The sequence below is a fragment of the Pollachius pollachius genome (assembly GCF_949987615.1).
Source record: "Pollachius pollachius genome assembly, chromosome: 9".
Lineage (NCBI taxonomy): Eukaryota > Metazoa > Chordata > Actinopteri > Gadiformes > Gadidae > Pollachius > Pollachius pollachius.
In genome coordinates, this window is record NC_136942.1 from 1,548,571 (window position 1) to 1,561,665 (window position 13,095).

Below are 13,095 nucleotides of genomic sequence, written 5' to 3' on the forward strand. Positions count from 1 at the left end.
TACTTCACCCTGGGGGTTTGTGTTTCCTTACCCAGTAGACCGATAGGTTCAAACTTGGATTACTTTGATTATACTAAAGTTTGTGTGTGTGTTTCTATATATCGGCTTTTCATTTGGCATTGAGTTGGAAGCCGAAGCACAAATTACATTTTAGTTTACTTCTTGTCGCGCTGCTTGACAAACCTATGATTGTATGATTCCATTTGCTCCATGAACCTAAATGAATTCCCGCACCTCCGGCTCCCTCATCGACCCAGTCTCCATCCCTATTCTCATGTTTATCCACTTCCTCTCTCTGCCGCCCCCCCGTAACATCCCTCCCCCAGGACGAGGTGGTGTCCTGCCAGAAGAGGCCCTGTCCCGTCCAGTGTTCCCACCCCGTCCCGTCGGAGAGCTGCTGCCCCGCGTGCGACTCCTGCCTCTACCAGGGAGTCGTGCACGCCCACAGACACACCTTCAGCTCCTCCTCCGACCCCTGCCAGCGCTGCACGTGCGTCCAGGGGACGGTCACGTGCGTGCGCGGCCCCTGCCCGCCGGCCCCCTGCCCCCGACCCGTGACCCAGCCCGGGCAGTGCTGCCCCCGGTGCCCAGGTGGGCCCCCCCCTCTAGAACACCACCGGGCGGCAGGAGCTCAGGAGGCAGAGCGGGTCGGCTGGTCACCGCAAGGTTGGCGGGTTCGATCCCCCGGCTCCTCCTAGAGTGCCGCGGCGTCCCTGAGCGAGGCGCCTCGAACCGCTGCTAAAGAGCTGGCCGTCGGCGTGCGAATGTGTGCATGAGTGGGTGAATGCTTTGGGTAAAAGCGCTTTATGAATGCAGTCCATTTGCCATCATTACCTACGTCAGGAAGTCAAAGGGGTCAACATCGCCGTCCGCAATATCTGAATCTCTGTGAAGTTGGACCGTAGTGATCTCCTTCAATTAGGACCAATAAGATCCCCATTATTTCTCGGGAAGCCACCACGCCTATGAAGCAGAACGCTACAGTTATTTTGCCAACGCTTGAATCTTAAGCAACGGACTATAAGTGTATCCAACCATGACGATACAACCCAGAAATGAAAAAACAGCAGTGCTGTCTTACGTTAGAATATGGCCGAGCGCTGCGGTTCCCCTTTAAAGGGAGGACTGCATAATGTTTGACTAGGAGTCACAGGCTGTGGGCGACAGGTGTAGTAGGAACGGTCAAGGCATTGGTTAAACACATAGCTAGACACTGGGTTAGACACTGGTTAATACAACACAAATAGACCACAATAATAACTACACAATGGGGATGGGGCATGTGGGGACGGTATGCACCTAGGGAGTACACACACACACACAATAGGATCAAGGTCTCTTAAAAAAGACATCAACAGTAATTTTCCACACTTTTATCCCTGTGTCTGTCTGTCTGTCTGGCCCTCAGTGTGTATGCTGGATGGACGGGAGTACCAGAACGGACAGCAGTGGACCCACCAGTCCAACCCCTGCTCCACGTGCACATGCCAGGTGTGACAGACCAGCGGCCTTGTGAAACCCAGACGCAGTGTACCACCTATAGCATAACGAGCGGTCGATAAGATAATCCCTGGGGCCTTTTCCAGGAAGGAGAAGTGAGCTGTGTGTCCCAAGAGTGTCCCAAGATGGCCTGCATGCACCAGGTCCAGGATCCAGGGGCCTGCTGTCCACGCTGCCGAGGTAACACAGACATAATACAGTACAGTACAGTACAGTACAGTACAATACAGTACAATACAATACAATACAGAACAATACAGTACAATACAATACAGAACAATACAGTACAATACAAAATACAATACAGTACAGTACAATACAGTACAATACAATACAGAACAATACAGTACAGTACAATACAAAATACAATACAGTACAATACAAAACAATACAGTACAGTACAATACAGTAAAATACAATACAGTACAGTACAGTACAGTACAATACAGTAAAATACAATACAGTACAGTACACAATTACAGTTAAAAATAAAGCTTGACATTTACATTAAACCGCTTACACTAACCAAGAGAATAACCAAAGCATCCCCTCAAGCTCATCTGTATAAGAACAAATACAATGTTAGTAGAATATAAATATATATTGTATTTAATATTTTAAAGTGATGGACATCATCCAGGCCACGCCCCTACAATCTTGAGTTGAGTTTATTGGCTTTAGGATGCATATTGTTATACTTTTTGAACGTCTCACACCTAAGAGATTCGATAGGTGTGTAACGGACGCATCCCTCTGACACATCCCGTGGTTATTTTCCATTTGACCGTCTCAGGGTGCATGTACGACGGACAGGAACACGCGGAGGCCAGCAGCTGGTTCGCTGACTCCGCCTCCTGTATGAACTGCATGTGCGTGGGCGGCGTGACCACCTGCTCTCAGATCCGCTGCCTCTCGCCCTGCGTCAACACCATCCGGGTGGCCGGCGAGTGCTGCCCCGTGTGCGCAGGTGAGGAACTGCACCCTGTTCCGTGTTCATAGCCTGCGCTCAGGGATGTTATCTCAGCGTCAACCTCACACTTCATTCATTATGCTTTTTAGTGCTGTCATTGCACTATTACCGTTACACTACACTATACAGATACTACTATTATTGTACTATTTAGTACAATAATACTATGTACTATTTACTACAATAATAAACCACAACCGTGCCGGTTGTGGTTTATTATTACATTGAACTACACTATTGCTGTTGCAGTAATTTACTATTATGATACTATACTAGTATTACAATACACTGTTTCTAGTATCACTTAATTACTTCATCACTTCACTACTATATCCCTTGATTCTATCCTACCAACAAGTCCATCCTTGGAGGTGATGAGTGTATTGTATGACGACGGACTGCGTGTGTTCCTGTCTGAGCAGACTGTTTGTTCGAGGGCAGAGTCTACAGTCCCAGCGACAGCTTCCATCCTGCAGACGACCCCTGCCAGATCTGCACCTGTGAGGTAGGCTACTAGGAGCTGTTTCCCAACGCGTGGTAGTGGTCTGAACTCCAGTCGACTCCACTCTACCCGTCTGTTTTCATTTTCCATCGGGATAAAGTTTGAATTGTACCCGCCAACTGGCATTTATTTGGGTCGAACTCTGGCTGGGTTCTGAGGGAACAGAGGCGATACCCAGAGCAGATACCCATAGGTTAGAGAAAATCCTCACTAGAATCATCATCTAGGGCAAAACGTGCACAAACCCGCTAATGTTTTAGATAGATAAGCTACTATAGAAGCAATGTTTTTTATTAGCTTCACTAGTAGTCGGCCATCGGCATGCATTGGCTTCCACAAAACCTCTCACGGGTCAATTGTTCCTGTGTGTCGCGTTGAAGGTGACATCCCTTCAGTTTCATGTGTCGTCCAAGACGACCGTGACATTGATACGGTTCTATCTTCAGTGGAAAACGCCGCTGGTTCCAAAAGCGAGTAGAGTTGGGCAGAGTGGCGTGGAGGTGAGCCGGTACTCATAACCTGACCATGGGTCTCCCATGCCCCCGACACCGTGTGTGTTCTTCAGCTGATGCCAGACGGAGAGCAACACCTGCGGTGTTACCGTGAGCAGTGCCCCAGTCTGGTGGACTGCCCCGTCAACAACATCCTGTTCTCCGGACCCGCCTCCTGCTGCCCTGTCTGTGCACGTCAGTGCCTTCTTACACACACACGCACGCACGCACGCAGACACAGATAAGATCACACTGCATGAGATGGTGTATTCCTTATGTTGTTAATACGCTACTTTCTGTGTGTGTGTAGAACCGCTCAGTAACTGCACTGCCACCCTGATCGGTAATGAAGTCCTGGCTACCGATGACCCATGTTTCACCTGTCAATGCAAGGTAACCATAGTAACCAATCAATCAATCACCTCTGAATCCCATCCCTCAATGTGCGATGTCAATATAGTATTTTTTTCTTTCTTTCCTTTTTCTTGTCTGTACGTGTGTGTGCGTGTGCGTGCGTGCGTGCGTGCGTGCGTGCGTGCGTGCGTGCGTTCGTTTGCAGGACCTAACGTGGACGTGTCTCCACCGGAACTGCCCCGCCCTCACCTGCCCCGTCAGTGAGCAGCTCTCCCTGCCGGACTCCTGCTGCTCCGTGTGCGAGGGTAAGACCCCCCCCATGCCCTCCACCCCAGGGGGAACAAGGGTCCTAATAATAATATTACATTTTATCCAAATAATATAACCTAGTTTCATGTTCATTGAAATATATTTGAAGAATGTCTTCTTGCATCCGGAGATGCTCCCTCCTTCTCCCTCACTAACATAGCACCGTTCAAAGAGCGGTGCTATGGTCATCGGAATTCATTCACATCGCCGCCGTAGGCAGAAGGTCTGGGACTGAGGCCATGCTAATCCCCCCACTTCTTTATGGTGTATTGAACTTCAGTATTGTGTTTATCATGTTATTAAATCAAACACTTTCTGTAAAGGACGCTTCTGTCGAGAAGTGTCCTCTAATAAACAGTATTTCACCTGACGCTGCTGTTATGAAATCAAATACTTTGAGGACTCTTCTGTCGAGAAGTGTCCTCTAATAAACAGTATTTCACCTAACACTGCTGTTATGAAATCAAATACTTTGAGGACTCTTCTGTCGAGAAGTGTCCTCTAATAAACAGTATTTCATTGATTTGATTCATTTCTGCGTCCTGGCAGAGTGTGTGATCGAGGGCCAGGCCGCCCGCGTGCCCAGCGGCAGCAGCTGGACCGACAGCGACGACGACTGCGTCACCTGCACCTGTAACGTAGGTGACGGAGGAACCAACCCCCCCCCTGACGGAGAAGAGACCGCACAATGTTCACAATGTGATGACTTGACCGGGGAGTTGACTCCAGCATCACTATGTTTTCTCTCTCTCAGCTCGGACACATTGAGTGCAGCATTGAAGAGTGTTTACATCTGGTGTGTCAGGAAGAACAGATACCCATGAAGACGCCCGGGAAATGTTGTTATGAATGCCAAGGTACTGAAGCTGGTGGGAGCCCAAATCAGGTTATCATGAGTTACAAACACAAAAACAAGTCATGCGTGTATAAAGCGTTTCCATGTGTGTGTCTTTGAGCCCTAAGTGTTTTGACTCCCGGCTGAAAGGTTCTGGGTTGCCCATTCAACGTCCACAGCCTAACCTGTAGGTGTCCATTGGCAAGATGCCCTTAATCCATACCTGCTCCTTAATGACCGGTACATGGAAGGCGCTTTGGATGGAAGCGTCTGTGAAAAGATTACGTGGTAAAATAGTAATTGTGTGTGTGTGTGTGTGTGGGTGTGTGTGCGTGCGTGTGTGTGGGTGATAATGTTTTACAATGTGTGTGTGAATGTGTCTGTGTGCAAGCATGTGTGTGTGTGTGTGCGTGTGTGTGTGCGTGTGTGCGTGTGTGTGTGTGTGTGTGCGCCTCACAGCCTCGGGGGTGTCGTGCACGTACCAAGGTGCGCTCTACCAGCCCGGCGATCAGTGGGCGGTGGACGAGTGCACCAGCTGCACGTGCGTGGCCGGAGACGTGCACTGTGGCACCGAGCGCTGCCCCGCCCTCGCCTGTTCTGCAGTCAGTAAACTAACACACCCACGCACACACACATGCACACGCACAAACGTACGCACACACACGCACGCACACACACACAAGCACGCACACACAAACACGTACAGCTGCAATCTCTGCATTAGAAAACATGAACACGTCTTTTTAGTTGTCATTTGTGAAGGGGTTGGGGGAGCTCACGGGAACCAACTGCTGAGACTATTCTGGAGGCAAAAAAGGTTTAGGATCAAAGACTTACGAGAGCAACCGACCCAACTCTGAAGTCTGGCTCGGGAAGCCTTCAGGACTCCGGCCAGGGCCAAGGGTCCACAGATAGCCACCTCCGCCATCCCCCTCGAGGTTTGGCGGAGGCACCAAGGCGCTGTTGTCGTGCCGGTTGTGGTTGCAGACGGAGATGCCCGCGGCGGTCCCTGGGCTGTGCTGCCCCCACTGCCTGCCGCGCCCGGCCACCTGCATCGCCTTCGGGGACCCCCACTACCGCACCTTCGACGGGCGTATGCTGCACTTCCAGGGCGCGTGCACCTACGTCCTGGCCCAGGACTGTCAGGGCGGGGACTTCAGGTACGGCGGTCTCTAGGGTGACGTAGAGTCCAGCTGTACTCAAACTGTAACCATAGCAGCAGCCAGAATGTTGTTGCTATGGTTGTCTTAGAAATGTTGACATGATGATATGCAAGTCCTCTGTGATTGATTCATAGGGAATCAGGGAATCAGAGTCATTTGATTGGAAATCAAAGTAATTTGATTGGACAAGAGACGTTCAACGTGCCCGTCTATAGAGTATAACAGCGCTGGGAGTCATAAGCAGTGAACTCTGCGGAATCCAAAGCGTTTCAACAGATTCTTATTTCACGGGTTACACAATAAATGGATATATTTTTACAGATAAATGTTGATGATACCTGGTAACTGGCCTGTGGTTGCCTTGACAACAGTCCAGTTCAGATCCAGTTGCAGAACGATTTCTGTTTGTGGAGCAAAATAAATGATTAAAAAACATAATCGCTTGTATAAAAGCAATATCTCACTTCAGGTTGTGCGCTCTATATCCATTCCCAAACGGGAGCTTTTGGAATGGTTTGGTAATCACAACATCCATCACACGGTAATCATGCCTGAGACACCACGGTCTGCTTGGTACCTTCTGCATTTGAAATACACTCAGGACTCAAGAGGTTTCTCCTCCGTAGAATCCACACCACCAACGACGACCGCGGCCGTAAGGGAGTCTCCTGGACCAAGGAGGTCACCGTGTTCATCGGAGACCTCTCAGTTCAGCTGCTCCAGGACTGGGTCGTCAAGGTGTGTGTGTGTGTGTGTCTGTGTGTATGTGTGTGGTTGTGTGTTTGTCTGTCTGTGTGTGTGTCGATGTGTATGTGTGTGGGTGTGTGTGTCTGTCTGTCTGTGTGTGTGTGTGTTAGTGTTTGTGTATGTGTGAGTTTTGACATACATGTGGGTACAAAGCCAAACCATCTTTCTAGTGATGACATTTCTTGAAGTGAGGACATTTTGTGCCGTCCTCACAAAGAAATCCCTGGGATTGCCTACTCTGAGTAATCAGCTGTGTGTGTGTGTGTGTGTGTGTGTGTGTGTGTGTGTGTGTGTGTGTGTCTTCAGGTGAATGACCTAGTGGTGGCTCTGCCCTACCTGAGAGAACCTTACGTCTACGTGGAGCGTCAGACCAACACCATCCTGCTCAACACCAACATTGGGATAAAGGTTTCTATTTATTATTATGGGCTGATCACACTCATGTGGTTATTCCTCCGTGCTCATTCTGAATAGTATATATCTCCGGTATGTTTTTTCTTAAATACATTGCTTTTTTAACTTTGCCTTTATTTTGTATCTTTTTATTTTATTACTCATTTTTTAACTTTGCCTATGTTTTCTTTTACTTATCTATTATTTTATTTTATTGTATGACAGTGTTCCTATGCGAGGCACTTTGAGTCGGCCTCATGTATGACAAGTGCAATATGAATAAAGCTGTCTTGCCTTGCCTGTATGAATTGGGATGTGGAAATCTACTGACATGAATTTTCTCTCTCACCCAACGTGCACATGGAGATATTCCTGATGCTTTGGTGATGTTGAAATATACACAATGTGTACACCCAGGTCTCCGTAGGAGTATGCTTCTTCTCATTATTTTGTCTGTATAGTTTTTCAATATTCATCTTGGATTTTGCAACAGAATTCAAAGCGGGAAAGACGAGGCCCTCGGTCCGTGGTTAGGTTAGATAACCATCTAGCTAACGTCCAGATGTGCGTGACAGCTGACAGCTGTCTGTTCCGCGGAGCAACCGGCGTGCATCTGGTGACCCCGTGACCCCTCTGGTCGTCCCCGCTGACCTTTGACCCCGCTAGGTGCTGTGGAGCGGGCGGTCCCACCTGGAGGTCAGCGTTCCGGGCTCCTACAGGAAGCAGACCTGTGGCCTGTGTGGCGACTTCAACGACTTCCCGCAGGACGACCTGCGCACGCCCGATGGACGCCTCAGCCTATCGGAGGCCAGCTTCGGGAACAGCTGGCAGGTGAGGAGGAGCGATCAGAACCTAGTGATTTATACTTTGCTAAAAAGTTCATTTTATGCATGTATATACAAATCATAGTGCACACCACGGAGTGTTTATTTTTAATTTATTGAGAAGAAATGTACTTATGTTTATGTGTTTGTCTGTGTGTCTGTGTGTGTGTGTGTGTGTGTGTGTGTATGTGTCCACCTGTGTGTCTGTCTGTATCTGCATGCTTGCATGCGTTCGTGTGTGTGTACGCCTCCATACGTCTGCACGCGCGTGTGTCTGTGTTTTAACATTCCCGGTGCTTTCTCATCCTCAAACCTCAAGAAAAAACAGTTAGGCATATTTGTATTTGTTGACTGATCCGGGATCTACCACTGTTCGTAGTATGAATGAGATGGGATGTGTAATGTGTAGGCCACACCCCCTCTTTGTGTTTATCATGGCCCCCTAGCTAGGCCACACCCCCTCTTTGTGTTTATCATGGCCCCCTAGCTAGGCCACACCCCCTCTTTGTGTTTATCATGGCCCCCTAGCTAGGCCACACCCCCTCTTTGTGTTTATCATGGCCCCCTAGCTAGGCCACACCCCCTCTTTGTGTTTATCATGGCCCCCTAGCTAGGCCACACCCCCTCTTTGTGTTTATCATGGCCCCCTAGCTAGGCCACACCCCCTCTTTGTGTTTATCATGGCCCCCTAGCTAGGCCACACCCCCTCTTTGTGTTTATCATGGCCCCCTAGCTAGGCCACACCCCCTCTTTGTGTTTATCATGGCCCCCTAGCTAGGCCACACCCCCTCTTTGTGTTTATCATGGCCCCCTAGCTAGGCCACACCCCTCTTTGTGTTTATCATGGCCCCCTAGCTAGGCCACACCCCCTCTTTGTGTTTATCATGGTCCCCTAGCTAGGCCACACCCCCTCTTTGTGTTTATCATGGCCCCCTAGCTAGGCCACACCCCCTTAGCATGAGCTTTAGGCAGCTCCTTTGGGGACCATTTTATCATTCAAAAATCATAAAAATCATTCAAACATCACCTCCCCCCTGCTGTTCACCCCCCCCCTTTAGGTGACGAACCACAGCCACGCCCTCTCCTCCTGCCGCCCCGGCGAGGACGTGGACCCCTGCCGGGAGGCGGGGTACCAGGCCCGCAAGGGCGCCAACGGGCGCTGCAAGGTCCTGAAGTCGGCGGCGTTCAGGCCCTGCCACCGGGTGGTGCCCCCGGAGGCCTGGCATGGCGCCTGCGTGTACGACCTGTGTGCGTGCGGCGCCAACGCCGACGAGTGCCTGTGTGACGCGCTGGAGGCGTACGCCGGCCAGTGCCGCGAGGCCGGGGTGGTGCTGCAGTGGAGGAGCCCCGCGCTGTGCGGTGAGCGCCGGACACACACACACGCAGTCACACGCACACACACACGCAGTCATACACGCACACACACAGTCATACACACACACACACAGTCATACACACACACACAGTCATACACACACACACACACACACACGCAGTCATACACACACGCACACAGTCATACACACACACACACACAGTCATACACACACACACACACAGTCATACACACACACACACACAGTCATACACACACACACACACAGTCATACACACGCACACACGCACAGTCACACACACACACACGCACAGTCATACACACACACACACACAGTCATACACACACACACACAGTCATACACACACACACACACAGTCATACACACACACACACACACAGTCACACACACACACACACACACAGTCATACACACAGACACACAGTCATACACACACACACACACAGTCATACACACGCACACACATAGTCATACACACACACACACACAGTCATACACACACACACACAGTCATACACACACACACACAGTCATACACACACACACACACAGTCATACACACACACACACACAGTCATACACACACACACACACAGTCATACACACACACACACAGTCACACACACACACACAGTCACACACACACACACACATTCATACACACACGCACACAGTCATACCATACACACACACTCACACACAGTCATACACACGCACACACATAGTCATACACACACACACACAGTCATACACACACACACAGTCACACACACACACACACATTCATACACACACGCACACAGTCATACCATACACACACACAGTAATACACACATGCACACACAGTCATACCATACACACACACACACACAGTAATACACACACGCACACACACAGTCATACACATGCACAGTAATACACACAGTAATACGCACACACACAGTAATACACACAGTTATACACACACACAGTAATACACACAGTGATACGCACACGCACAGTAATACACACACACGGTATACACACCGACAGTAATACACACACTCACATACGCTGCCATGTACGGAACACACTTCTATACACACCGACATGCACCCAGACCTGCGCTCGCAAACACACACACATTAGCACACAGTAACACACACACTGGTTTGCTACAATATAGGTACACGCAACACACCCGACCCAGACGACACTCCTGTACACAGACCTGTGCTCGCAAACACACACCGGCTTGTATGGGTGTGTGTAATACACCCATACAAGCTGTCAGCGGGGGGGGGGGGGGGGGGGGGTATTACTACCTTTAGTAGTGTTAGTACTATTGACAGTCCAACCTGTAGTTATGGCGGTACTGGTAGTGGTAGTACTACCAGTAGTAGAGTTGGTGCTGGTGGTGGTAGTACTACCAGTAGTAGAGTTGGTACTGGTGGTGGTAGTACTACCAGTAGTAGAGTTGGTGCTGGTGGTGGTAGTACTACCAGTAGTAGAGTTGGTGCTGGTGGTGGTAGTACTACCAGTAGTAGAGTTGGTGCTGGTGGTGGGAGTACTACCAGTAGTAGAGTTGGTGCTGGTGGTGGTAGTACTACCAGTAGTAGAGTTGGTGCTGGTGGTGGTAGTACTACCAGTAGTAGAGTTGGTGCTGGTGGTGGTAGTACTACCAGTAGTAGAGTTGGTGCTGGTGGTGGTAGTACTACCAGTAGTAGAGTTGGTGCTGGTGGTGGTAGTACTACCAGTAGTAGAGTTGGTGCTGGTGGTGGTAATACTACCAGTAGTAGAGTTGGTGCTGGTGGTGGTAGTACTACCAGTAGTAGAGTTGGTGCTGGTGGTGGTAGTACTACCAGTAGTAGAGTTGGTGCTGGTGGTGGTAGTACTACCAGTAGTAGAGTTGGTGCTGGTGGTGGTAGTACTGCCAGTAGTAGAGTTGGTACTGGTGGTGGTAGTACTACCAGTAGTAGAGTTGGTGCTGGTGGTGGTAGTACTGCCAGTAGTAGAGTTGGTGCTGGTGGTGGTAGTACTACCAGTGGTGCTGGTGGTGGTAGTACTACCAGTAGTAGAGTTGGTGCTGGTGGTGGTAGTACTACCAGTAGTAGAGTTGGTGCTGGTGGTGGTAGTACTACCAGTAGTAGAGTTGGTGCTGGTGGTGGTAGTACTACCAGTAGTAGAGTTGGTGCTGGTGGTGGTAGTACTACCAGTAGTAGAGTTGGTGCTGGTGGTGGTAGTACTACCAGTAGTAGAGTTGGTGCTGGTGGTGGGAGTACTACCAGTAGTAGAGTTGGTGCTGGTGGTGGTAGTACTACCAGTAGTAGAGTTGGTGCTGGTGGTGGTAGTACTACCAGTAGTAGAGTTGGTGCTGGTGGTGGTAGTACTACCAGTAGTAGAGTTGGTGCTGGTGGTGGTAGTACTACCAGTAGTAGAGTTGGTGCTGGTGGTGGTAGTACTACCAGTAGTAGAGTTGGTGCTGGTGGTGGTAATACTACCAGTAGTAGAGTTGGTGCTGGTGGTGGTAGTACTACCAGTAGTAGAGTTGGTGCTGGTGGTGGTAGTACTACCAGTAGTAGAGTTGGTGCTGGTGGTGGTAGTACTACCAGTAGTAGAGTTGGTGCTGGTGGTGGTAGTACTGCCAGTAGTAGAGTTGGTGCTGGTGGTGGTAGTACTACCAGTAGTAGAGTTGGTGCTGGTGGTGGTAGTACTGCCAGTAGTAGAGTTGGTACTGGTGGTGGTAGTACTACCAGTAGTAGAGTTGGTGCTGGTGGTGGTAGTACTGCCAGTAGTAGAGTTGGTGCTGGTGGTGGTAGTACTACCAGTGGTGCTGGTGGTGGTAGTACTACCAGTAGTAGAGTTGGTGCTGGTGGTGGTAGTACTACCAGTAGTAGAGTTGGTACTGGTGGTGGTAGTACTACCAGTAGTAGAGTTGGTGCTGGTGGTGGTAGTACTACCAGTAGTAGAGTTGGTGCTGGTGGTGGTAGTACTACCAGTAGTAGAGTTGGTGCTGGTGGTGGTAGTACTACCAGTAGTAGAGTTGGTGCTGGTGGTGGTAGTACTACCAGTAGTAGAGTTGGTGCTGGTGGTGGTAGTACTACCAGTAGTAGAGTTGGTACTGGTGGTGGTAGTACTACCAGTAGTAGAGTTGGTGCTGGTGGTGGTAGTACTACCAGTAGTAGAGTTGGTGCTGGTGGTGGTAGTACTACCAGTAGTAGAGTTGGTGCTGGTGGTGGTAATACTACCAGTAGTAGAGTTGGTGCTGGTGGTGGTAGTACTACCAGTGGTGCTGGTGGTGGTAGTACTACCAGTAGTAGAGTTGGTGCTGGTGGTGGTAGTACTACCAGTAGTAGAGTTGGTGCTGGTGGTGGTAGTAGTACCAGTAGTAGAGTTGGTGCTGGTGGTGGTAGTACTACCAGTAGTAGAGTTGGTGCTGGTGGTGGTAGTACTACCAGTAGTAGAGTTGGTACTGGTGGTGGTAGTACTACCAGTAGTAGAGTTGGTGCTGGTGGTGGTAGTACTACCAGTAGTAGAGTTGGTGCTGGTGGTGGTAGTACTACCAGTAGTAGAGTTGGTGCTGGTGGTGGTAATACTACCAGTAGTAGAGTTGGTGCTGGTGGTGGTAGTACTACCAGTGGTGCTGGTGGTGGTAGTACTACCAGTAGTA

The 13,095-nt window shown here is 49.7% G+C and overlaps 1 protein-coding gene across 1 annotated transcript in view; it reads left to right on the forward strand.

The window, feature by feature from the left end:
* Positions 1-13,095, forward strand: part of kcp (kielin cysteine rich BMP regulator) — a 43,696-nt gene that overhangs the window by 28,302 nt on the left and 2,299 nt on the right. The window contains exons 30-45 of the mRNA XM_079743798.1: positions 327-591; positions 1,409-1,491; positions 1,587-1,680; positions 2,294-2,467; positions 2,893-2,975; positions 3,538-3,658; positions 3,774-3,856; positions 4,023-4,122; positions 4,676-4,764; positions 4,881-4,983; positions 5,421-5,563; positions 5,949-6,121; positions 6,751-6,862; positions 7,178-7,279; positions 7,931-8,095; positions 9,147-9,447. Of these exons, the coding sequence (XP_079599924.1) occupies positions 327-591; positions 1,409-1,491; positions 1,587-1,680; positions 2,294-2,467; positions 2,893-2,975; positions 3,538-3,658; positions 3,774-3,856; positions 4,023-4,122; positions 4,676-4,764; positions 4,881-4,983; positions 5,421-5,563; positions 5,949-6,121; positions 6,751-6,862; positions 7,178-7,279; positions 7,931-8,095; positions 9,147-9,447 (2,191 nt within the window). The remainder of the gene's footprint in view (positions 1-326; positions 592-1,408; positions 1,492-1,586; positions 1,681-2,293; positions 2,468-2,892; positions 2,976-3,537; positions 3,659-3,773; positions 3,857-4,022; positions 4,123-4,675; positions 4,765-4,880; positions 4,984-5,420; positions 5,564-5,948; positions 6,122-6,750; positions 6,863-7,177; positions 7,280-7,930; positions 8,096-9,146; positions 9,448-13,095) is intronic.